This window comes from Rhinatrema bivittatum, chromosome 6, assembly GCF_901001135.1.
Source record: "Rhinatrema bivittatum chromosome 6, aRhiBiv1.1, whole genome shotgun sequence".
Lineage (NCBI taxonomy): Eukaryota > Metazoa > Chordata > Amphibia > Gymnophiona > Rhinatrematidae > Rhinatrema > Rhinatrema bivittatum.
Window position 1 is genome coordinate 197123442 of NC_042620.1, and position 26774 is coordinate 197150215.

At 45.7% G+C, this 26774-nt stretch overlaps 1 protein-coding gene across 2 annotated transcripts in view; it reads left to right on the forward strand.

The window, feature by feature from the left end:
- SGO2 (shugoshin 2) overlaps window positions 1–26774 on the forward strand; it is a 181829-nt gene that overhangs the window by 66715 nt on the left and 88340 nt on the right. For both annotated transcript variants that reach the window (XM_029606378.1, XM_029606379.1), the window contains one exon: window positions 13355–13452. In XM_029606378.1, coding sequence (XP_029462238.1) covers window positions 13355–13452 — 98 coding nt within the window. The remainder of the gene's footprint in view (window positions 1–13354; window positions 13453–26774) is intronic.

Consider the following 26774-nt stretch of genomic DNA (forward strand, 5'->3'; position numbering starts at 1 on the left):
CTGGTAAAGGTGCATAATCCACTGGTCCTGAATCCATCTATCCACCTTAAGGAAAAGGAAATTATCAGGTAAGTAGTAATTTCTCATTATGTTTGCTTTTCTATTAGGAGGCAATTTTCAAAACTCTACCCACAGGTGCAAAGTCCAGATAATTTTACATATGTGTTTTGTACCAATTCTCAAAGGGAAAGTACCCACATACTTTCCCTTTTAAGAATTACCCAAAGAAAAAGTACCTGCAGAGATTTACACCTACTTCTTCCCGCCAGAATGGCACACACAGTTTAGAAAATGGAAAACTATGTGCAGTATTGCTTCCCCGTCCTAACTCTGCCATGGGAATACCACCACAAAAATGTTCCATTATCAGGTAAGTAGTAATTTCTTCTTTACATGGGTGAATGGATTTTGAAAATTGTCCTCCCTGTGTAGAAATTAATTTTTTTTTTTTCTATCCAAGAGGATGCTGAATTAGCCATGATACGTGTTTTGTCATCCAGCAGCACTGAAAGGATTCGTCTCTCCTAGCTAATTAACAGCCCGATCCAGTAAAGTCCGTGGGAGAGCGGACTAACGCCCGCTCTCCCGGCGCGCGCACCGGCCCCTCGCCGGTGCGCGCGATCCAGTATTTAAATTAGGCGACGCGGTGCAAACGAGGAAAAGGAGGCGCTAGGGACACTAGCGCGTCCCTAGCGCCTCCTTTTGGCCTGGAGCGGCGGCTGTCAGCGGGTTTGACAGCCGACGCTCAATTTTGCCGGCGTCGGTTCTCGAGCCCGCTGACAGCCACGGGCTCGGAAACCGGACGCCGGCAAAATTGAGCGTCCGGTTTTCGGCCCGACAGCCGCGGGCCGAATTCAAAATTTTTTTATTTTTTATTTTTTACTTTTTTTTACTTTTGGGGACCTCCGACTTAATATCGCTATGATATTAAGTCGGAGGGTGCACAGAAAAGCAGTTTTTACTGCTTTTCTGTGCACTTCCCTAGCGCCGACCTTTGGGCGGCGCTAATTTCTTAGAGTAAAATGTGCGGCTTGGCTGCACATTTTACTTACTGGATCGCTCGGGAATACCTAATAGGGCCATCAACATGCATTTGCATGTTGAGGGCGCTATTAGGTGCCGCGGGTGGGCCGCGTGTTTTCCTCCCCTTACTGAATAAGGGGTAAGGGAAAACACGCGTCCAGAGCAGGGTGACAGTGCGCTCCGACGGAGCACACTTTACTGGATCGACCTGAGAGCTTTTAACCCCTGTGCAGGAATTCCCACACATGCTCCGTAGAGCTATCTCCTGAACCACCTCAATTTTAGTCTGAGCAAAGTACCGATGACTACTCTCTCTCCAGCTATTTTTCCTCTCAAGTCTTAAACTTTTTGATATTTTTAGTTCAGAATTTACCTCACTGCCTCTAGCATCCACAATAGCCCTTTTCAGTGTTAGAAGACAGAAAAAAGTAAATACACTTGCCTCCTCATCATGTCTGGCAAAAAGAAACCTATGATCACTGGTTTCAAAAGTTGTATCTGCAGCAAGATAATGTCCCTTATGTTCAGACACAATGGCTGCTCTTGGTACTTTGGGCTAAACGACAGTCTGTATCCCTTTGGACTGATGTCCCCAGAGTCCCAGTATTTCAGAGTGAGTAAAATTTGAGGAACTGCGTAAATTTCTTCAGAGTTGCAGCAAATCCTTTTTTACAGTGCAGCGTCCTTTGCCTTGCCAGGTAAGGAGGTGAGCAGAGACTGCTCCAAAACTCCATCATTGCAGACTGAAGCCATGACGTTAAATACTACAAGCTACATCACTGTCTGGGGTTGTTGGTGACTGTGTCAAAGAAGCATTAATCCTCGAAGCATCGCACATTAGCACTGTCAACACATGGTGGATAGACTTTGGCATGCATAACACATCAGTTGTGCTTAACTAACAAGAAACACTGAACTCTGGCAAGAACGGATGCATTCTAGATGAACACTTACCAGTAATCCCTGGAACACGTAGCCAGATAGGACCATCACACAATCATTCGGCATCCAAGAGCAGGAAGCTGAATCCATCTATCCTCCTTAAGAAAATAGAATGATCGGCTAAGTAGTAATTTCTCATTTCCTAGCATGTGGATAGATGGATTCGGGACCAGTGGGATGTACCCAAGCTACTTGCAAATAGGGTTGGAAGCCTGCCCATGGTCCAGACAACACTGCACATGCAGCAGTAAAGGACCAAAGCCAGCTGACTCTGCAAGCTAAGATGTTTTCAGTTCATGATACAATTCTCCAAATATCTTTAAATGTTACCTCTGCATGTTCAGCAACCAGTTCCCTTACATTGATTTCCACCAAGTTCTGGAGGGGGACTAACAGGCTCTGGGACCAAAACTCACGTATTCCAGAGCTTGTCCATTAGTGGGCATATTAGTAGAGTTCAGTTCATGACTCACCAGAGCTAATGGAATGGAGATGCCAAGTTCAAGCTGTGTATATAAAATTATGCAAGAACCTCCAATTGCATCTGAAACAGAAACCAAAACATTCACTCCTTGAATGGTGGATGAGGGTAACTGCAGGAGCATCAGGTCTCCAGGACTCTGTTTTAAATGCCTCCATGCTGGATTCAGTCGTGAAAAACTAAAGTCTGTTCCAAGAAAGGGCAAAGCTGAATCTGAACTGTTTTTCAATCTTAGATAGTGAGGATAAATTAGAAATAGGCTGATAACTACTGGGCAAATCTGGGTCCATGTGATGCTTTTTCAAGATAAGGTCATCCCACTGCTGTTTTAAATCATTTTCACAGTAAGCATATGCTTAATTAGAATTCATGATGGAGGTCTCGAGTGGAAGGCCTAAGGTAGGATTTTTGATAAATTTAAAAGGAGTAGGATCTAAAAGTGAGGAAGAAGAGTTCATCTGTTGAAAAATAAGCTGTAAGCCAGCGACTAAGGTTTTTGAAAAACTAGAGTTTTTACTTACGGGTACTAGTTTATCTTGTGAGGAGTTGAAGGAATCAGGAATGTTACCGTACTTTGATGGCACATGTTTAACTTGTAAATCTATACCACTCATATTTTACTTTATCGTGCCTCTAGGTAAACCGTTGTGATGGTTACCTAACTTAACGACGGTATACAAGAGTTTTGAAATAAAATAAATAAATAATTTGTTGCATAACAATGAGAATTCACTACAAATAGACTTTTCTCTTTGTCAAAGGCCTGTGCAAGAATGTCAGCAGTCACTCGAGGATCCGACACCATGAGTAAATGAGAGAAACAAGACCGACAAGCTGCTTGGGTCTGTTAGCTTTAGCGAGAATAGATTTATAATTTTTTTATTTTTTTATTTTTTTTACCTGTTTGATTGCTGCAAGATAAAATTTAATATGATCCTTAAGTTTTTAAGCTCCACCTGGACATTGTGACTAGAACACTATAACTTCTCAAGCTGCCTAATCTCTCTTCAAAGTCTTAAATCCAGAATGATACCAAAGTTGATCATTATTTTTATAAGCTTGGGAATGAACAGGAGCTACTTGATCAAAAGTGGCCTCTAATTTACTATGCAGATAGATATATTGTCCAGAGGTAATTTAGTGAAATCCTCATGGATAGCAATAGCTTGAGCTAAGCTATCTAGATCCAAATCCTTGGTATTCCTGACAAAAGTTCTAGTGAATATTGGAGGTATATAAGGACTTCTTTGAAGGACAGATCATACCTGGATTACTTTTTTCCAAGTAAAAGAAGTGTAAGTAATATAATTAGGAACTATATTTCTCCAACGACAAGCAGGATGGTAGTCCTTTCACATGGGTGTTGCCATCTGATGGAGCCCGGCACAGAACTTTGATCTCAAAGAATCTAGAACTTCAGAAATGCTCTACTGAGCATGTGCAGCTGTAGTCCTCACCTGCCCCCCCTACACAGTGTCTCTCAGTCTCTTCTTTTTTTTTTTTTTCTTCCGTGGAGCTGTGTAGTCACGGGAGCCGTGTGCTCACAGTATTCAGCTTTGCTGTCTACCTCTGCCTTTGTAAGTGATTTTTCTAGAGCTGCAGCAGTTTTCTTTCCTTTACCTTATGGTAGTTTTATTTCTTTTCCCATTTTATTTATTTATTTATTTATTTATTTATTTATTGTTTTTGTTATACCGAGTTTCATGATAGGCATCACATCAACCCGGTTTACAAATAACAAGGAGTGTAAAGCATAACGTAACGTAAAAAACAATATTTTCAATAAGAACCTTGAACTTTAAATACAGTGAATCAGAAAAAGGGAGAGGGAAAGTTACAAAAAACAAGGAAAATAAACTTGGGATGGAAGGGGAGAAATTGAACAGCACAATATTTACATTTCAGCCTATTGATACATTAGAATAGCAAGTGAAAAAATAAGACTATGAAACAGTACATAGGTAATCAAACGAATAAATATGACACAGTTGTGAATGGTAATAGTATGATAAATATTCAGCAGGAATTAGTGAGAGAGGGTTTGAGGTTGGTTGATTCGTGTTTACATTCCATTATTGCATACGAGTTAGTGCTAGTGAGAGGAGGTTTTATTCAAGGCTTGGAAATGCTTTTTTGAAAAGCCAAGTTTTTAGTCTTTTCCTAAATGTTAAAGAGCATGGCTCTTGTCTCAAAATCAGGTGGGATCGAGTTCCAGAGAGCTGGACCTGCTGATGAGAAGGCTCTGAGACTCAAGGATTTATGTTGGTAGGTTTTGGCCTTTGGAATTTGGAGTGACTCTTTGTAGTGTTCCCTGATAGGCCTGGCGGAGGTGAATTTTTTAAGTGGTATTTGTAGGTCGAGTTGCGTGTGTTGGTTGATAGTTTTGTAAATGATGTTAATGGTTTTGTACATGATTCTATAGTGGATCGGAAGCCAATGGAGGTTTTTGAGAATAGGTGAAATGTGGTCAATTTTCCTGGAATTTGTAAGGACTCTGGCTGCAGAGTTCTGAACAATTTGTAAAGGTTTGGTGTAAGAAGCTGGGAGGTCTAATAGTAATGAGTTGCAATAATCTAGTTTGGAAAAGATTATTGCTTGCAAGATTGTTCTGAAGTCCTGAGTGTGAAACAGCGGTTTTATTCTTTTCAGGATATGTAATTTGTAGAAGCAATCTTTGGTGGTTTGGTTAATGAATGTTTTGAGGTTGTGACGATTGTCTAGGATGGCTCCTAAGTCTCTTACGTGGGTTGTTTGAAGGAGTGTGGGTGGTTTAGGAAGTGTGTTATTGTTTTCCGGTGATATGAGCAGGAATTCTGTTTTCGAAGCATTGAGTACAAGGTTTAGACTGTTGAGGAGAAGTTTAATTTCTAATAGGCAACTGTCCCAGTATTCCATTGTTTTTGAGATTGATTCTTTTATAGGGATTACGATCTGTACGTCGTCTGCAAAAAGGAAATGTTTCAGGCTTAATTTTGTAAGTAGTTGGCAGAGTGGTAGCAGGTAGACATTGAAAAGGGTGGGTGAAAGTGATGATCCTTGCGGCACTCCTCTATTAGAAGGGTGGTATTGGGATTCTTTATTATGAATTTTGACTCTGTATCCTCTGTTTTCTAGAAATGTTTTGAACCAGTTTAGTGTGGCACCTGTTAAACCAATGTTTGCCAGCTGTTTTAGAAGAAGGGCGTGGTTGACGGTGTCAAAGGCCGCCGAGAAGTCAAGGAGGATTAGTAAATATGCTTGGCCTTTATCAATACCAGAGAGTAGGTAGTCCATGAGTGAAATTAGTAGCGTTTCGGTGCTTGCGGCTTTGCGAAAACCATATTGGTTTGGGGACAGAATACTGTGGTCCTCTAGGTAGTTGGATAGTTGGGTGTTTACCAGTTTTTCCATGATTTTAGCTATAAATGGTAGGTTGGAAATAGGGTGGAAGTTGTTGGGATCACATGCATTTAGATTTGGTTTTTTTAGCAGTGGCTTGATTGAGGCAGTTTTTAGGTCATCTGGGTAGATGCCATGTGATAAGGAGCAGTTTATAATATCTGCTAGGGTTTTTGCTATTGTGTCCGGGATAAGAAGAAGCATTTTGGTAGGGATTTGATCAAATGGGTGTGATGACGTGATCAAATGGGTGTGATGGGTGGGATTTGATCAAATGGGTGTGATTTTCCCCCTCTCCTCTGTCTGCCAGCCGCATGATGGGTCTTAGACTCTGCCACATTGCACAGTGACTTTCTTCCCTTTTTCAAAAAAAAAATACTGCACCTGCTGTTTAGTATCTGTGTCCTCTTTCTGTTTTTGTACCTTTTGTCCGGTGCTGACAGGACTGATTGAGTGCAATCCGTGGATGATCTGTGTAGGCTGCTGAGCCTGGGGACTCTCCTGAGTTCTACCTTGGTAGGAGTTCCATGTCATTTCACCTATCGATTGGCATCGATGAGGGTCAGACAGTGAAGAGATGGAAGATCATACCATTCCTGCTGGGCAGGAGAGCTCATCCTCCTCACACTCAAAGGAACTAGTCTCCATGGGCAGGAGCCTTGTTCTCTGTTCCCTGGGAGGGTGTGTCTGCTTCTGACTGGCGGTTGCTCTCTGTTCCTCACAAACTCTGAGAGCTAGTCAAGCGGTAGCGCTCTTCTTAGGTCGTTCTAAGGCACTGCAGATCTATTTCGTGAGGGAGCCTTTCCAGAGTAGCTCCCAGATAAACCTTAAAAGATTTTCTCCTGTCCGGTATTCACCTTGATACCTGCTGAGCTCAATGGGCCGCTATGGCCAGTTATTCTTGCTTGCTGGACCCTACCTCAGTGAGGATGGTTCTAGCCCATCTAATTGGCGAGTATGCCTTTCAACCTATCGCTATATACATGGTTGAGGGATGAGGAACCCCGCAACGGAGGTGCTGCTGGTGGTTGCAGTGGCTTGCAAGCTATAGTTCCCCCATTTTAGAGAAAACCCTGTCTTGCAATGATTGTTCATTACTTAGACCACGTGCTTCCTTGGAAGTATTTGCAAGCACGGCTGAGGTATTAATACCTAAGCCAGGTGCTTGGCAATCTGTTCTAGGCCCTCCCCTGGTACCCTTAGGGTTTCTGGCTGGTGAAGAAATCCTGTTTGACAGGGGTTTGCACTTGCAGCACCCTGGCTTCCGGTCTCTTAGTTTTGTGATTCTGGATTTCCTCTCTGGGGAATTCGCTCTCTGTTTCAGCTGTTCCAAGCCAACTGAGGGCTCTATCTTGGGTAACTTCTTACTAGAATCGGCAGTGAGTTATTTGCTTTGGGTTTGGATATAGAACCTAGTGACTTGTGCTTACCCTGGCAGTCCAGCGATTTGCCTCCTTGTGTTCTCGCTTCCTCCGACTTCCAGTTGGAATATCTGGGGGGGTGGGGGGGGAAGGGGAGGAAAAGCTAAGCTGTTCATGGTATATGTTAGGTATATGCTAAGGGAAAGATACACCATGTTCTGCCTGTATTTTAGCCAGGCTCTGGCCAATACTGCCCTTAGCTGGTTTTTATTTTTCTGTTCACTAGATTGCCCAAAGTGCCTTCTTGCTCACCTGCCTGATCCTGTAGACAGGATGGATAGCCCTGCCCTTGACTAGGTGCAGTGAGAGTGAGCTTCAGGCCTAACCTTTCTCCCTGCTCGGGAGTTGAGCTAGCAACCTTGTTCAGGGGTTGCTGTTTATCCCCTGAAACAGTTGAAGCTGTCTTGCATGGCCAGCTAGGTTCAATTCTTCGGCACGTAGGGTCTGTTTCAGGCCCTGCCGTTATTGCTGATTATTTTCCAAGTGTTGCTTGGGCTTTTGTTGTTCGGATGTCAGTGGACTGCAGTTTCTTTCTAGGGAGTTCTCTGGCCCCAGTTGGGTTTTTTGATTGTCTCTTCCTGTACCCAGGAGGTTCCAGACCTACTATCATTGGGGTTTTAATGTTTTCCGTGATTCAGGGTATGCATCTGCTCACACTCGCATCAATCCTTTGCCTTAGGCGCCCCTGTAAGGCATGAAGGTTTTGTGTGTTATTTATATGGTGTGTTCCCTGTACGTACCTGGATCAGCCCAGGACAGCTGGGTTTTGTCTCCCCTCCAGCAGATGGAGACAGACAAGACTTTGCGGACTCTGTCCTATTCCTCTGAGGTGCCACCTAGAGTCTGTCAGTATCTTTCTGTCTCTAGCAGATGGTGGAGGTGCAAAACCCTGAGTCTGTGAGGTGTGTGTTAGTTTAAAAAAAAAAAAAAATAGGAAAAGGGGCAGCTTACTTTAAACTTTTTCTTCTTCTTCTTCTGTGGAATTGGCTGAAGAGGATTTCCCCTTAGCCTCCCAGGGGGTTGGCAAGTCCTGGTGGGACTATCCCCCCTGGTAACAGAGGCAGCAAAGCAGAGGGTTGAGAACCCTGTACCTACAGTGCCTGGGGGTGATACCGGGGGGTCCAGATCACTCACCCCCAGTGTGAAGGCAATTGGAGCTGCTTCCTTGTTTTAAAAAAAAAACCAAAAAAACCCCACAAAAAAACAAACACTAAGAATCGTAAGTTTTCTTTTTGGGTACCGCCCCGGCGTTCTCCTTTCCCTTCGCCATTGTGTTCGCGCCGGCACGTCCCGCGGCTGTGTGTTTTCTCCGGCGTGCTTGGTTACGGGGTCGGGGCTAAATTTAGTTCACGGTCATGCTGTGTGGCGAGGCCTGCTTGGCTTGCGGCAGCGCGCACAGCTGTCTCAGACCGGCGTTTGCATGGCCTGTATTTTGGGGGGGGAAGGGAACTTCGGTGGTTCCGATGAAGCGTCACGGCGGCAAGCACTCGCGGGTGGCCCCAGGTTCTGAAGGGGCAGGCAAGGGGGCCTCCGGGACACGGAAGCATGGCTGGGCGACGGCAGACCCGTCAAGAGCCAAACGTCCCCTGCGGTCTCTTGCCTGTCCGGAGGACAGTACTACTTCGGATGGGGACGCGCCCCCCCCCCACCTTCTGGATCAGGGGTGGGACACGGATCAGGATGACCAACTCCAGCCGGCTACGCAAGGGAGCACAGCTACGGTCGACGATGATGACCCCAAGGTTGTCCGGCTGTTCCGTTGTGATGAGCTGGGACCCCTTATCCCACCAATTCTGGAAGAATTGGGGATTGAGGTCCCTCCGGAGGATTCAGTCAGGCACCTTTGATCTGGTAATGATGGGATTGATGGGTCTGGCCAGGCCCTTCCCGTTCCATATGTCTGTCATGGATCTGTTTCGGTAGTGGGACACTCCCATTCTGGACTTGAAGGTCAGTTGAGCTATGGATAAATTGTACCCGCTCCTGGACCTCCTTAAAGTTCCCAAGGTCGATGCTGCGGTATCGACAGTGACTAAGAAGACCACCGTTCCAGTGACGGGTGCTACGGAGTTGAAGGATCTGCAGGATCGCAAACTGGAGTTCCAGCTTAAGAAGATCTTTGAGGTCTCGGTGCTGGGTGTCCATGCTGCCATGTGTAGCAGCTTCGCACTCCGAGTGGGCCTCCAGTGGGTGCAAACCCTGCAATCTGTATCCTCGCTGTCCGCGGAAGAAGCAGCGCAAGATGACCCCTAAAGAATGTAAGATCAGACTTGAGAAGATGGAGCATCTCTTCGGGTCAGAGAAGGCTAGTCAATTGGCCTTGTGGTACCAAACCAATTAACACAGAGGCATCGACATCGAGGGAGCTGTTGCATCCGTCAATGCCGATGGCTGTCAGGGACACCGGACAGCCAAAGAAGCATTGGTCCCCGGGGATGCACCAGCTTTCTCTATCATACCCCCCTAATTGTCCCTATGGTGAGGATCACCAATCCTCTCATGATGCCCAGGATTTGCGACTGACTCTACCAGCTCTAGTGCCCGATCCTCCTCTCAGTTCTGAAGAGGATGTGGTCACACCTCCTGGATCCCAGTCAGTATTGGCATCTTTCGGTGATGTCCCCAAGGACATAACCGTGAGTACGGATGGCTGTGGAGAAGGCAATATGGAGTCTGGGTGTTGCGGCACTAATGATCCCAGAACCAGCACTGTCCCTTCTCAACCCGCTGTTGAAATCCCTACACATGCTCATTGGTACCTTACTGACACAGCAGTTGTCTGTTCCTGGGGCGGAACCAGTTGATCTGGTGCTGGTTTACGGCTTCTCTGAGGAGGATGCTTGCCCAGAGACTGCACCAATGCCTGAACCCCTCAGCTATCAGAGCCGGTAACCAAACCACTGGCCAGATGCAGAGCGCCAAGGGACCTGTCCCTGTTGTCACATTACTCTTAAGAACTGACAGTAAATTCGGATAAGCAGTTTTGTGTAAGCTATTCTTACAGTAGTCTACTCTTTATGGTGGAATCCAGGTTTCTTATTCGGCAAACGTTCTGCTGCAGCCATCAGCTTGGGAACCCCTGCATGTCATGGCTAATTCAGCCTGCTTATCAATGGGGAAAAAAGCAAGTTTGTTCACTTTAAACAGTTTTTCATAGATAGGATGAATTAACCATGATAAATATCTGTCCATCTTTCTGGAGAGTCAACTACCTAGCTAGATTAAGCTCTGTTATTGACTGAGGAAGCTCACACAGCAAAGCTTGCATATGCTCTGAGCTAATGTCTCAGATGTCCAGGTGGGCGCCCACCTCAGCAGCAGTGATCATCAAACTGTATGGTTTAATATCACTAAAAGAATAGGGAAAAGAACCACAAAGACCCGAGTTTTACAGTTCAAAAACACAGACTTTGAGGAAATGGGGAAGTACCTGGAGGAAGAACTTAAAGGATGGGAGAACGAGAGAGATGTGGATCAGCAGTGGTCCAATCTAAAAGGAGCAATCACCAAGGCAACTGCTCTATATGTTAGAAATGTAAAGAAAAGCAAAAGAAAATTGAAACCTATCCAAAGGGAGGAGCACAAAGAAGAATATTTGTATCAACTGAGGGAGACAAAGAAATTAATCAAGTTGGCAAAAAGTCAAGCAGAAGAGAGGATTGCCAAGGAGATAAAAAATGGTGACAAAACATTTTTCAGATACATCAGCGAAAAGAGAAAGGTCCAAAGTGGTATAGTGAAATTAAAAGGTGGTAATGATCAATGTGTGGAGAGAGACGAAGAAATGACAGAAATATTAAACGAATACTTCAGCTCTGTGTTCACTAAAGAAGACCCTGGAGAAGGACCATCTCTACACAACAAAAAACTGGAGGGAAGTGGAATAGATGAAAATCCTTTTACAGTAGAAAATGTGTGGGAAGAGCTAAAGAACCTGAAAGTGGACAAAGCCATGGGGCCTGATGGGATACATCCAAGGATATTGAGGGAGCTCAGAGATGTTCTGGCGGGTCCACTGTGTGACCTGTTCAATAGATCCCTAGAAACGGGAGTGGTGCCGAGTGATTGGAGAAGAGCGGTGGTGGTCCCGCTTCACAAGAGTGGGAACAGGGAGGAGGCTGGCAACTACAGACCGGTTAGCCTCACTTCGGTGGCGGGAAAAGTAATGGAGTCACTGCTGAAAGAGAGAATAGTGAACTATCTACAGTCCGGAGAATTGATGGACCAGAGGCAACATGGATTCACCAGGGGAAGATCCTGTCAGACAAATCTGATTGACTTTTTTGACTGGGTAACCAAGGAATTGGATCGAGGAAGAGCGCTCGATATCATATACTTGGATTTCAGCAAAGCTTTTGATACGGTTCCGCACAGGAGACTGGTGAATAAAACGAGAAGCTTGGGAGTGAGTGCCAAGGTGGTGACCTGGATTGCAAATTGGTTGACGGACAGAAGACAACGTGTGATGGTAAATGGAACCTTCTCTGAAGAGAGAGCGGTTTTAAGTGGTGTACTGCAAGGATCGGTGTTGGGACCGGTCCTGTTCAATATCTTTGTGAGCGACATTGCGGACGGGATAGAAGGTAAGGTTTGTCTTTTTGCGGATGACACTAAGATCTGCAACAGAGTGGACACGCCGGAAGGAGTGGAGAGAATGAGACTGGATCTAAGGAAACTGGAAGAGTGGTCGAAGATATGGCAGCTGAGATTCAATGCCAAGAAGTGCAAAGTCATGCATATGGGGAGTGGAAATCCGAATGAACTGTATTCGATGGGAGGGGAAAGGCTGATGTGCACGGAGCAGGAGAGGGACCTTGGGGTGATAGTGTCTAATGATATGAAGTCTGCGAAACAATGCGACAAGGCGATAGCAAAAGCCAGAAGAATGCTGGGCTGCATAGAGAGAGGAATATCGAGTAAGAAAAGGGAAGTGATTATTCCCTTGTACAGGTCCTTGGTGAGGCCTCACCTGGAGTACTGTTCAGTTCTGGAGACCGTATCTCAAAAAGACAAAAACAAGATGGAAGCGGTACAGAGAAGGGCGACCAGGAAGGTGGAGGATCTTCATCGGATGACGTACGAGGAGAGATTGAAGAATCTAAATATGTACACCCTGGAGGAAAGGAGGAGCAGAGGTGATATGATACAGACTTTCAGATACTTGAAAGGCTTTAATGATCCAAAGACAACGACAAACCTTTTCCGTAGGAAAAAAATCAGCAGAACCAGGGGTCACGATTTGAAGCTCCAGGGAGGAAGATTCAGAACCAACGTCAGGAAGTATTTCTTCACGGAGAGGGTGGTGGATGCCTGGAATGCCCTTCCAGAGGAAGTGGTGAAGACCAGAACTGTGAAGGACTTCAAAGGGGCGTGGGATAAACTCTGTGGATCCATAAATTCAAGAGGCCGCCAATGAAGAGTGGGGGACTCGCCAGAATGATGGCTACTGCCTGGAAACAATACCCTTATTCAATAAACATATACATGGTTACTGTGACTCCAACATCACTCTAAGCTTCAACAGCAAGAGGAAATATGGAAAAAAGGATTTGCACTCACAAAGAGGGGAGTAGCTGGCTTGTTACGGCGGTTACTACCCCAAACCAAATGTGCCTGATACTTCACTTTCGATGCATATCCAGCATGGCTCTCTGCTTCAACGGCAGGGGAAAGAAAAACAACCAATAAGGGCTGTATAACATAGTCTGGGTAAAACAAATAAGCATGGGTGTAGCTTGCTTATTGCGGCGGTTACTACCCCTACTACCCCTAACTAATCAAGCTAGACATTTCACTTGGATGCAGCTCCATCACTGCTCTCTACATTAATGGTGGGGGTGGAAGGGAAATAGAACCAAGAGCTAAGAGAAACAGATAAGTATGAGAGAAAAAATGTGTGAGGCTTGCTGGGCAGACTGGATGGGCCATTTGGTCTTCTTCTGCCGTCGTTTCTATGTAAAAGCTCTACTAACTAGGAGACAGTCTGTTTGGTGCTGCTGGATAACATCACCCACATGTCATAACTGATTCATCCTGCTATCTATGGAAAACACAGTTTACAGTAAGCAAACTTTTTTTCTCCTCACTTCTCCTTTTTGTTCTTTGACAGAATTGTCCAGATGTTCTTTCATTGACAAATAACCAAAGAAGCAGTGAATGTTTAAGTGAAAATAGTACAGTGTCTTGGAATGATGATCAAACCTACAGGTAATCTTATGTCGAGGCAACAAACCAAGGATGGGAAGGGATTTTTGAGAAATTCTGATTTGATGCACCAAATTTGGGCATGTATTTATGAAGAAAAAATAAACTTTTCAAACAGACATTTGATACATTTTAATAATATTGTAATACAGTACCTGAATAACTTAATTGCAAGTATTATTGACCCATATGCACTTGAGGGTTTCTAATGCAACTGATTATTTTGACCTTGTAGGATTATGATTTTTTTTAAATGTATTCTTTATTGCTTTTTTCAATAATTTTTACAAAGGCACAAAACTTTGCAAATGAAATAACACAGAATTAGACATGTTAATATCTACTATCCATAAGAATTAGAATTAAAAAATACTTTATCATTATTACTTATACATGTCTAAGACTACACATCAAAGAGGCAATATGCAGGAGATGTTTAATTTGCAAATGAGGATCAATTTAAAGAAAACCATAATGCTTACTACATAGATTATATATGAAAGGTCCCTACCATTAATCTCATCACCTCTATTCTCATTTTCATTAATGGAGACCTATCTTCTTGCACTCAAAATCTCTTGTAATTGATTAGCTTCAAAGAAAATAAATGTTCCATGCAGTTTCAGTACACATTTTCATGGCTATTTTATGACCATAACAGCACCTAATGCCAGTACATTAGGTTTCAACAAAAGAAATGCCCTACATCGAATTTGGGTATTCCTGGCAAGGTCAGGATAAATTCTTACCTTCCCTCCCAGGAATAACATATCCATATTTTGAAAATAAGCCCGCATCACATAATTCAAATCTTGTTGAGTTTGAAAAATTACCAAAAGTGTAATACGCTCCAGGATCTCTGTATGAGATTCCTCTAAATAGCGGGTTAAGTTTTGGAAATCAATGGAATTACTTGAGACATTATTCTTGGTAAAGCCTTGTTTGAATGGCAACTGAATTAATTTCAGGAATATTTTCTGGTAAGATTTTTTTTAATTTTCCCCCAGATATTTCTTAAAGGTAATTAGTAGCTTCTCTTATTTTTGGAAAATTTAATACACGAATATTAAGATGTTTAATTGTATTCTCAAGGTATTCCATTTTCCTTGTTTCAACTAATCTCTCTCAAGTTATAACAGTAGTTAATTCTTTTAATCCCTTTACTTCCCCATCTAAGGATTGAATTTGTGTGCACTGCTCTGAAAGAATTCGCTAATGATCTAAAGTTACTGAATTTAATTTCATGGAAACATTCTGTAATATCTTAGATTGTTCTTGAATGCTATACACAAGTTTCTTCATTAAGTTCGCAAGGGACTCTGAGACAGTTGCTGTCTGTTCTTCAATTCCAGCCAGATTAATATTCCCAACCCCATCATCAGGGGTGGAAGTTGTGGCTCTCTCCAAATATTCATCAGTTTCCAGCTGGCTGAGGTAGTATGGCAGGATTACCTCCATCTCCACCAGCAACTGAGGGAATATTTGGAGGGAAAGCTATTACCAGCTGGCGAGGTTCAGGGGGGCTTAAAGATATTTCTCCGGGTGACAGCGGTGTTCCTCCCTCAGCTACACCAATGGACGTTACCAACCCCTGTGTTGTAGGAATGGCAAACTCGGGGATAAGGCGTTGGAGAGAGAGGCAGGATTCAGCTGGAAAATCCCTCACCTTGGCTTTCCTTTTATGAGGCATTATTAATGAAATAGAATAAACAATCTCATACCCAGAGACTGCCCATTTTCACTGATATAATATTCAAAAATTTCAACTCCTCCTGCTGGGGCAGCTAGAGAGCCAAAATTTAAAAAAAAATTTCAATATAGAAAGCAAATACCTAAAGTCCAGACAACCAGTCAGTTTTCCAGGCAAAGCCGGGCAAAGCTGCGCGCCCCTTAGGCGACACGCTGGTGGCTGTGCCACGCCGCAGTAGTGCCAGTCTTATGGGCACCTCCTGCTCCTTCCACTGACGTCAGGTTTACAGCGTGTCTCAGTCTGAGTTTCACAACTCACCAAACCAGGAAAAATTCCTTCCAGCTGCCCAGAGAATTTCTTTAAGGTAATCAAGCCCCCCCCCCCCCCCGAGGCAAAGCACGGGGGGGGGGGGGGTGGTCTTATGGGCACCTCCTGCGCCTCCCAGTAGGATTATGATTTAAATTTCTCAGGATTCAGACAGGTTAATCCACGACCAATGGGTTATGCACTTCTACCAGCATATGAAGATGGTGCAAAGTAAGGCACTTTAAATCCCGGCGCTTCTCTGCGGCCGCCTCTTCGGCAACCCGCTATCCTTCACCAACTCACCGCTGGGGCTTGCGTGGTTGGCGCAGCCCAATCGGGGCAAGAGCCCCCTCCTTTGCTCCAGCCGGCCTTGTTTCGCTCGTCCGAGCCGCGTGGAGACCCGAAGCCGTACCCCCCAGAGTCCTGCCGGCCTACTGGAAGCCAGCAGGAGCCGCGACGGCCAATTACAGCGCCAAGTAAGGCACTTTAAATCCCGGCGCTTCTCGGTGGCGCTGCGCACACGGAGCGCGACCTAAGGGGCCTGCCCCTTAGTGCGCCCCTTCGTGCGTCCACTTTGGGCCCCCACCCTAACTCTGGCTGCATTCCGCCAACATCAATCGCTAAGGCACTGGCTCCTACCCAAGGACAACTACTACTAAACAATCTTCCATCAGAGCTCTCTGCCTCTACTGTGATCACCATACTCCATATGCTGTATGTATAATGCAAATGTTATAAATGTACACTGCTCCATTCCAATCCTTACATGGAACACTGTACCATCCGATGACACTCTGCTGAACACTGTATCTAATCTCTCATTGATTTACTTCCTCTATAGTGACAATACCCCCCCTACTCATCACTCCACACCTACCAAACTCCCCTCTCTGCCTCCCGCCCTACTCCCTCCTTTTTATACCAGCACTGTCATGATAAACTACCCTATCCCTGTATTCCCCACCACCCCTGCTGTTTCCCCATCCTCCCCCCATACCACACCTCCAACTCATCGCAAATCCCTCCTCCCCATCCTCACCTCCCCCTTGACTCAGCTATTAGGAATCACTACCCTCTCTATCATTCTGTTCAATACACAATCCTTAGCCAAAAAAAACCCCTATTCTCAATGATCTTCTGATAGACTGCAAACCTGACATCTGTGCAGTCACAGACACCTGGCTCAAGGACTCTGACATAGTCCTATTAAACCAGCTCCCTACACCCTACTATGACGCATTCACCATCCCCAGACCCAAAAAAAAGAGGTGGAGGCCGCCTCCTAGCTGTAAAAAAAAAAAAAAAAAGGCACCTCAAACTCAAGACACATAAGCATTGACACCCCACCCAAATATGAACTAGGCCTGTTCAAATCACTGGAAATCCAAATCTGCCTGGTCTACACACCGCCAGGTCTCCTAGAGCACAACCCATCCTCCTTAATAGAATTCATATCTGAAAACATTAATATCGAAATTCCAGCTGTCCTACTCGGAGACTTTAATCTCCATGTAGACTCAACCCCTCTCTCTCCCTCCTGCGACACCTTCCTTAACTCACTCCAGGCCATCGGCTTTAGCCAGCTCATCTCAGCCCCTACTCATAAAGCCGGACACACTTTAGACCTTATTTTTGTCAACTCAAGCATCACCTCCCCCAACACCCCCTCCTGCACCCCAGTACCCTGGTCAGATCATGTCTTCATTGACGCCCAACTATCCATAAACGCCCTGAACCCGAGTAATACCTCCCACAGTAACATCATCATCTACAGAAATCCCTGCCCCTCTGAGGACCTAATAGCAGCACTCTCTAACTCCCTTTCTAATCTAGACTGCACCTCCCCTGAAGCTGCCCTCAACTCATGGAACAAACTCACCCTTGACATAGCAAACGAACTATGTCCCCTTGTCAACAGAGATCTACACCCAACTCAAAAAAAGAGAAATCCTTGGTACACACCAGAACTAAAGACAATGAAAAACAATCTCAGACTGCGAGAGAGAAACTGGCACAAGAACCCTTCCACGCAACTAGCAGCCATGTACAAATCCAGCCTGCACCCATACAGACCTGCCACTCTTAAAATGAAACGAGACTTCTATGCCTCCAAAATTCATAAATACATATACAACCCTAAAGCCCTGTTCTCCTATGTATCTGACCTCACTAAATCCTCACTGCCCGCCATCCCTGACAACGAAGCATCCAGTAAATGTGAAGAACTTGCCCTATTTTTCCACAATAAAATAGCAAACATCCTTCTTAGATTCCCCATCACCCCACCTCATATGCCCATCATCCCTACCATTACCAATGCCAACCTAATCTCCCTCTACCCCCCCCCCCACCTCTTCAAAAGAAATTGAATCCATCCTTAAAAAACTTAAACCAGCATCCCACCCCACAGACACCATACCCACAAAAGCACTTCTATCCATCCCCAACGCCATAGCCAAACCCTTAGCAGATATCATAAACTGCTCCTTAACCCTTGGCACAGTCCCAGACAATCTCAAGCATGCAGTTGTCAAATCCCTCATCAAAAAACCCTCCCTGGACCCGAAAGACCCTGCTAACTACCGCCCAATTTCCAATCTTCCATTTTTCGCAAAAATCCTGAAAAAGTGGTCAACAATCAACTCATGGACTACCTTGACGATAGCAACATTTTACACCCGGCCCAATTTGATTTTCGTAAACATCTAAATACAGAAACCCTCTTACTTGCTCTCTCTGTCGCCCTTCTCATAGGCATTGATCAAGGCCACAGCTACATCCTCGCCTTCCTCGATATCTCTGCAGCGTTTGACACCATAAGTCACAGCCTCCTCCTATCCCGTCTCGCTGATATTGGCATTTCTGGCACAGCCCTCCATTGGTTCGCATCATACCTAGCCAACAGAAAATTCTCCGTCAAAATCGGCAACTCAGAATCCCCTCGCTACCCCCTCACCCAAGGAGTTCCACAAGGCTCTTCCCTCTCCTCCACCCTATTTAACATATACCTTATAAGAACATAAGAAATTGCCATAATTGCCATGCTGGGTCAGACCAAGGGTCCTCCAAGCCCAGCATCCTGTTTCCAACAGAGGCCAAACCAGACCACAAGAACCTGGCAATTATCCAAACACTGAGAAGATCCCATGCTACTGATGCAATTAATAGCAGTGGCTATTCCCTAAGTAAACTTGATTAATAGCCGTTAATGGACTTCACACCTCCAAGAACTTATCCAAACCTTTTTTGAACCAAGCTACACTAACTGCACTAACCACATCCTCTGGCAACAAATTCCAGAGCTTTATTGTGTGTTGAGTGAAAAATAATTTTCTCCGATTAGTATTAAATGTGCTACTTGCTAACTTCATGGAATGCCCCCTAGTCCTTCTATTAGTCGAAGGTGTAAATAACCGAGTCACATCTACTCGTTCAAGAACTCTCATGATCTTAAAGACCTCTATCATATCCTCTCTCAGCCGTCTCTTCTCCAAGCTGAACAGCCCTAACCTCTTCAGTCTTTCCTCATAGGGGAGCTGTTCCATCCCCTTTATCATTTTGGTTGCCCTTCTCTGTACCTTCTCCATCGCAAGTATATCTTTTTTGAGATGCAGCGACCAGAATTGTACACAGTATTCAAGGTGTGGTCTCACCATGGAGCGATATAGAGGCATTATGATATTTTCCGTTTTATTAACCATTCCCTTCCTAATAATTCCTAACATTGTTTGCTTTTTCGACTGCTACAGCACACTGAGCCGACGATTTTAAAGTATTATCCACTATGATGCCTAGATCTTTGTCCTGGGTGGCAGCTCCTAATATGGAACCTAACATCGTGTAACCTCCTGCCACCTCCTAACCAACCTGGGACTCAAATTTTACATCTACGCAGATGACGTACAAATCATCATCCCATTACAAGACTCTATTTCAGAAACCCTTAAATTCTGGGAGAAATGTCTAAATTCTATAAACAACTTACTCACAACTCTCCACCTTGCTCTGAACTCCTCCAAGACTGAGCTACTCCTCATATCCAACCATCAAAGCCTGAAGCCATCACTCTAGTGACTGTTTATAGCGGGACTCAGAAAGACAACTTCAGGCAGCTTTGCAATCTAAAAAGCAAGTTTATTGATAGAAAGACAGAGACAATAAAAAAGCGGAACAAGAAAAGAGGAAATAGTTGTTCCCTGGAGAAACAGGTCTGCTACAACTTGGTATTCAGCGCTGCTTCTCAGCACGGAGCTCTGTGTCCGAAACTTTTAAACTTTTTGCATTGTCCAATAGAAATGCCTTGACGTGCATCCTGGGTGTGTTTTCTACTTCCGGTAACCAATGGGGATCGTTGCTTTTAGTCCAATCAGGTACTGTTTCTGGAGTGTTGGCTTCTTCCGGTGCTGGACTTGTCAAAGCACATGGTGGTGCAATAGGTTGCCAATAAAGTCAGGAAATACAATAGACAGGCCTTCTATGTACATTCCCCCCTTGAAGAGTTGAGAAACTCTTCACAAATGAAAGGCTGAGATTGTATTTCCTGGATTGAAATGATCATAGCATCAATTTTGTGTTACCCTCTTTTTGGACTGTTAAAATGGCTTCATATTCTTTATGTTGCTGAAACATTCTTCTTACATATCTCTCAATCATTCACACATTCTGTATCCGGCTTTATTTTCATTCAATCTCATATTCACTTCTTCATTCAGGTACTGTTCTGGCCTTTTTCCAGTTGATCCAAGTTTCAGTAGTATGTTCCTATTAGCAGCATACAAGTGACCTATATTTCCAATTAATCCTCTTAATGATTGATTATTGCTTCAACCATTCTACTCAGCGTTAATGCCACTGTCTTAGGTTGCCCACGGTACACAATCCTAATGATTGGCTACCTGGTGCTTACCCGTCATCGTTAAGCATAACAGCCTGAGGAGGTAATATTGCTGCTGGCAAATGAAAGGCTTTCTAGAAGTTCACGGCAATGCAGGATGATGTCTCAGGCCATTAAAACAACAAACTTCATTCACTCTCACAAGCAATCATTGCAAACTCACTTAGAAATGTAAGCCACTTTAAACTGTTTCCCATCAATTAAACCAAATTCTATGAAAATACAACCTTATCCTTTAAGAGATTTCTCACACATCAGATTCAGAAGGAGATTCAATTGTGTTCATCATTAGGTGTTGTCGAACTGCGGTGACTTGAGCTTGTACTCCAGATGAAGAGTTAACCATAATATTGAGTCCTGGCATTTTAGGCATAGCAGAAGCAATAGTGCTTCCAAAGCGGCGGAAACAAAGACAAATGCATACGGAGGTTATGAGGATATAAACATATATATGTTTCAGCCTACCATGCATTTGAACGTTATGAGAATATAAACAAATGCTTTAAATCTAAATCAGTAGTAGGATTTTGAAGTAGACATCCAATCCAAAGGGATAAGGGATCTCTGTAACCAAAGGGATGGTATCTACAAACTCTAACTATGTGGTGTTTAAGAATTGGGAAATCAAATGAATGTCATAATTCTATCTTTAACTTGTAACCAAGAATAACTATATAAACATTTGGGACTACATTAAACCTTTAGAATTACTAGCTATGCCCGAATTGAAGAGGACATGCTTGTCTGTGCAGCCTATCCACATGAGCTGCCCAAGTACGGTGCGAAGGCTTGACTGACAAACTATGCTGCGGCACATTGTGCTGGTCTGCCACTGGCTTGCAGACATCCGAGCAAGTCTGGACTAAGAAGGGCAGGTTATAGTAACTGGGGATGAATATAACGTGGAAAACAATAATGAAATCATAGTAATTCAAACCAGTTATCTATGGGACTTAGGGATAAATGAGCATCTCAATTAATCATATAATGGATATAAGAGAACTGGGGATAGCAGCAAAACTCTAGTATCTTGAGTTAATGTAGCGTGTAGGTGTATGTAGAATGTAGATGTATGTAAATATCCAAATCATGGCATTTGCAGAATGGCATATGGGCTAGGTGTGTATGGCAATCAATTATCATTAGAAATTCACAAAAGAGAGGGAAAAGGATCTATGTCCAATATCAATCTCAAACCCACTTAATTGGCAAATGACAATATCATAAACAGTCTTTGCTTTAAAAGTTTTACATCTGCAGCCTCTCGCCTCACAATGGGCCGCAAGCTTCAATCAGCTTATAAAGCAGAGTGTAATTCCTTTTTAATCATTTATTGTCATATTGCCTATCCCTAATCTGAACTTTATTCAAAAAAAATAACTTCCCTGTACGTACCAGGATCAGTCCAGGACACCTGGGTTGTGACTCCGCACCAGTAGATGGAGACAGACTAAAACTTGTGGGCGGAGCATATATGCCCCTGTGCCAGTCACAGCCCCTCAGTCTTACTCTGTCTCCAGTAGGTGGTGCAGGTCCGGTCACAGCCCTGTCGGGCCTGATTCTGGTTCTTAGTCAGGTTCGCTTTTTGGGGTTTTGTTTGTTCTATTAGACCTTGGTTTTTTACTGTAAATTGGGGTTTTTGTTTAATTTGGTTACTTTAGTCCCGGTTGCCCTACCTCCCTGGGGAGTTGTGAGGTCCTGAGGGGACTACCCTCCCCAGGTTGAGGCCGCTGCTAGGGTTGAGGACCCGGCTGGGCTAGTAGCAGCGTCAGGGGTGACACCGGGGAGCCCGGTTCACTCACCCCTGCAGGACATAGGGCTTTTCAGCACCTGGGACAGCGTTTTTTTCTTATTTTAAAAAAAAAAGTGTTTTTACTTTTGTTTTCAGTCGGCTCTCTGTTCCTTGGCGTTGCGCTCCGTTCCGCTCGAGGGGGGGCGTCTTCGGCAGGGGGGAGGTCGCCGATTTTCGCCGCTTTGAATTTTTGTTTTTATTCAGCGTCCCTCAGTGCTTTTCGGCGCGTCTTTGGTTTCCCGCGGTTTTTGCAATGCCGCGCGGCTCGCAGTGCAGGGCCTGTGACTCGGCGCGCGCGCATCTCTCCCGGGACAGCCTTTGCTTGGCCTGCGTCCCGGGAGACGAGGGATCGTCGGCGGCTCCTCGGGGGGGCCCGTTCCCGGGTCGCGCGATCGCCGTCGCAAGGGGGGGGGTCCCCCTGATAGGCCTCCTGACCCGTTCCCGGTCAGCGCGGGAGTGGCGGCCATTTTGTCTACCGGCCGGGTAGTTTCGCGGGAAACGGTGGGGGCCTCTGTTTTACCTCCTACGCTTTCCCCGCAGCGGGGTGCGGCGGTGGAGGTCCCTTCAGAGGGGCCCCAGTCCCGGGGGCATTCGGAAAGCGACACAACGGATTCGGGCGAGTTTTCTGAAGATTTGGCGCTTTTGCTGCGCAAAGTTCTCCGTGATAAGCGCAGCAAGCGCAGACGGGGGGACGCCTCGGGTTCAAGGGTCCACCGGTCCCCGCCGCAGAAGAAGATGGCAAGGAGGGTGGCGAAGACCACCCAGAGCGCGGCCCGGGGCAAACTGCTTCCCCGAGGGGTGCCGCAGGACTCGGATTCCGAAGATACCTCCGGGGCGGACACAGAGGCCTCCGAGGAGCCCCTGCCGGGGGCCGGGACGGCAGCAGCAGATGGCTCGGCGCAGCCCAGTACAGGTAAAGGAGCGCAGGCCGTCGACGGGGATGACCCCAAGGTGGTGTGTCTGTTCCGCAGAGAGGAACTGTCGCCACTCATTCCGGCCATTCTCCAGGAGCTGGGGATTGAGGCTCCTCCGGTGGTGGTCCGCCAGGAGGCAAATATGGATCCTGTTCTGCTTGGGCTCACAGGGCCGGCGGTCGTTTTTCATTTTTTCATCCACGGATATCCTCTTCAAGGAATGGGATACTCCGGAGTTAGGTCTGAAGGTCAGCAAGGCCATGGACAAACTTTACCCTTTGCCGGAGGACGCGCTAGAGCTCCTCCGACTCCCAAGGGTGGATTCGGCAGTGTCAGCTGTCACGAAGAGGTCTACCATCCCGGTCACGGGAGCGACAGCCCTCCTGGATATTCAAGACCGTAAGTTGGAGGTTCAACTCAAAAGAATTTTGAGGTTTTTGCCCTAGGGGTGCGTGCCGCCAGTTGCACAAATTTGCTAGAGGGGCAGGCGCGATCCAGCCTGAGCTGGAAGTCGGTTCAGGGTCTGTGGTCAGAGTCGCAGACCCAGTGGTCTATCAACCGGCTGGAGACCAGAGCGGTCCGTCTGGCGCTGCAAGCTTTTCTACCCCTCGTGCGCGGACAGGCGGTCCGGGTATTGTCGGACAACGCTACCACCGTGGCTTACATCAATCGCCAGGGAGGGACAAGAAGTCCTCTAGTGGCGGAGGAGGCGCGGCTCTTGATGCTCTGGGCAGAACGGCATCTCAGCCATCTCGCGGCTTCCCACATAGTGGGAGTCGACAACGTCCAGGCGGATTTTCTCAGTCGTCACCGCTTGGATCCCGGAGAGTGGGAGTTGGAGGACGAGGCGTTTCTCTTCATTCGCCGGACTTGGGGAACGCCCCACATGGATCTGATGGCCACCTGGCACGACGCGAAGGCTCCGCGATTTTACAGTCGACGTCGCGAAAGGGGAGCAGAAGGAGTCGACGCATTGGTGCTTCCCTGGCCGGTGGATGTGCTTCTGTATGTGTTCCCACCGTGGCCCATGATCGGAAAGATCCTACGGCGCATAGAATTGCATCCATCCAATGTGATCATGGTGGCGCCGGAGTGGCCACTCCGTCCGTGGTTTGCGGACCTGGTCCAGCTGTCGGTGGCCGCACCCCTTCGTCTACAGGGATTCCCGGGGCTCCTTCGTCAGGGCCCCGTCTGTTTGGAGGATGCGGCTCACTTTTGTCTCGCGGCATGGCTTTTGAGAGGTATCGGTTTGAAGAGAAAAGGCTACTCGGATGCGGTCGTTGCTACGTTGCTGAGATCCAGAAAACAGTCTACGTCCCTAGCTTATGTTCGGGTCTGGGTAGTTTTTGAGGAATGGTGCATGGAGCGGGGCCTAGACCCCACTTCCGCTTCTATTCCCGATATTCTGGCTTTTCTCCAGGCGGGGCTCGCCAAAGGTTTAGCGTGTAATTCCCTTCGGGTTCAAGTGGCGGCGCTTGGCTGTTTGCGTGGTAAGGTCCGGGGGGTCTCTCTGGCTCTCCACCCGGATATCTCCCGTTTTCTTAGGGGGGCTAAGCACCTCCATCCTCCGTTGCGGCCCCCTTGCCCATCTTGGAACCTCAACTGGGTACTCTCAGCCTTATGCTCAGTGCCGTTTGAGCCCCTGAAACGTTCTACGCTCAAGGATCTCACCTTGAAGACCGTATTCCTGGTGGCGATGGCATCGGCCCGTCGTGTCTCAGAATTACAGGCGTTGTCCTGTAGGGAGACCTTCTTGCGCATCTCCGATTCGGGGGTCTCCTTGCGGACGGTTCCTCCTTCCTTCCTAAGGTCGTGTCGTCGTTCCATTTGAATCAGTCAATTGAACTTCCCGCTTTCTCGGTTGCGGAGTCTTCGGACCCGAAAACAAGACTTGAGAAAACTAGATGTGCGGAGGTCCCTGCTTCGCTATCTGGAGGTTACTAATCCGTTTCGGGTGACGGATCATCTGTTTGTGTTAACTTCGGGTCCAAAGAAAGGTGCTGCGGCGTCCCGCACGACAATTGCCCGTTGGCTCGAAGGAAGCCATTGGTTCTGCGTACATTTCTGCGCGGAAAATCGCCGCCGGTGGGTCTTCGGGCTCATTCGACACGGTCTCACGCTGCGTCTTGGCGGAATCTTCTCAGGTGTCGCCTCAAGAGATTTGCAGGGCGGCTACCTGGAAGTCGTTGCATACCTTTTTTAAACATTACCGGTTGGATGTTCAGGCTACTGAAGCTAGGGGTTTTGGAGAGAGGGTACTCCGAGCGGGACTCTCTGCTTCCCACCCTCGGTAAGTTAGCTCTGGTACATCCCAGGTGTCCTGGACTGATCCTGGTACGTACAGGGAAAGGAAAATTAGTTTCTTACCTGATAATTTTCGTTCCTGTAGTACCAAGGATCAGTCCAGGATCCCGCCCGCAGTGTTGCGCTATAGTAACGAAGAGTCCGCTCATTATTGTGTTTTTTTCAGTACGCTGATCCTTGTTTATTCGCTCTCCCGGTTGGGGAGTCTGGTTCCTGTAGGGGTGTTGGTTTTCTTTTCCCTACCAAGTTGTATGGTTAGCTATGGTTGCCTTTTGGCTTTTGTCTACTTTGACATTACGTATGACTGAGGGGCTGTGACTGGCACAGGGGCATATATGCTCCGCCCACAAGTTTTAGTCTGTCTCCATCTACTGGTGCGGAGTCACAACCCAGGTGTCCTGGACTGATCCTTGGTACTACAGGAACGAAAATTATCAGGTAAGAAACTAATTTTCCTTTATCACTAAACTTCATTCAAAACACCCCTAAGAAAGGTATACCAGTATGAAAAACTTTATACTTCTCACTTTTCACTCTGTTTTAACCATAAATCTTCTATAAAAGAATACTTAGCCAAGTCAACGTGAAATGTAGATCAAATTATTCCCGACATGAATCACGTTTCGATTGTAAAACAATCTTCTTCAGGGGATCATTTCACAGTGCTCGTTGCTTGACACAGCCAATATTCTTCAATATCCCGGACAAACAATGTCTCAAGAGCGGTGAGACATTGTTTGTCCGGGATATTGAAGAATATTGGCTGTGTCAAGCAACGAGCACTGTGAAATGATCCCCTGAAGAAGATTGTTTTACAATCGAAACGTGATTCATGTCGGGAATAATTTGATCTACATTTCACGTTGACTTGGCTAAGTATTCTTTTATAGAAGATTTATGGTTAAAACAGAGTGAAAAGTGAGAAGTATAAAGTTTTTCATACTGGTATACCTTTCTTAGGGGTGTTTTGAATGAAGTTTAGTGATAAGTTATTTTTTTTGAATAAAGTTCAGATTAGGGATAGGCAATATGACAATAAATGATTAAAAAGGAATTACACTCTGCTTTATAAGCTGATTGAAGCTTGCGGCCCATTGTGAGGCGAGAGGCTGCAGATGTAAAACTTTTAAAGCAAAGACTGTTTATGATATTGTCATTTGCCAATTAAGTGGGTTTGAGATTGATATTGGACATTGATCCTTTTCCCTCTCTTTTGTGAATTTCTGATTATATTAGAGAGGTGTTCTGCTTCGTTGGTTACTGATCATTAATCAATTATCATTGACATTTGACAAAGCATAGTGTGGTGTAATACATAACAGTTAATCTTCGTGTAGAGAGCTGACAGTTGGGAATAGATCTGATCAGGGCAATATGGTGCACACAACCATGAGAACTACATTAAGGTAAAGTACAACAAACACA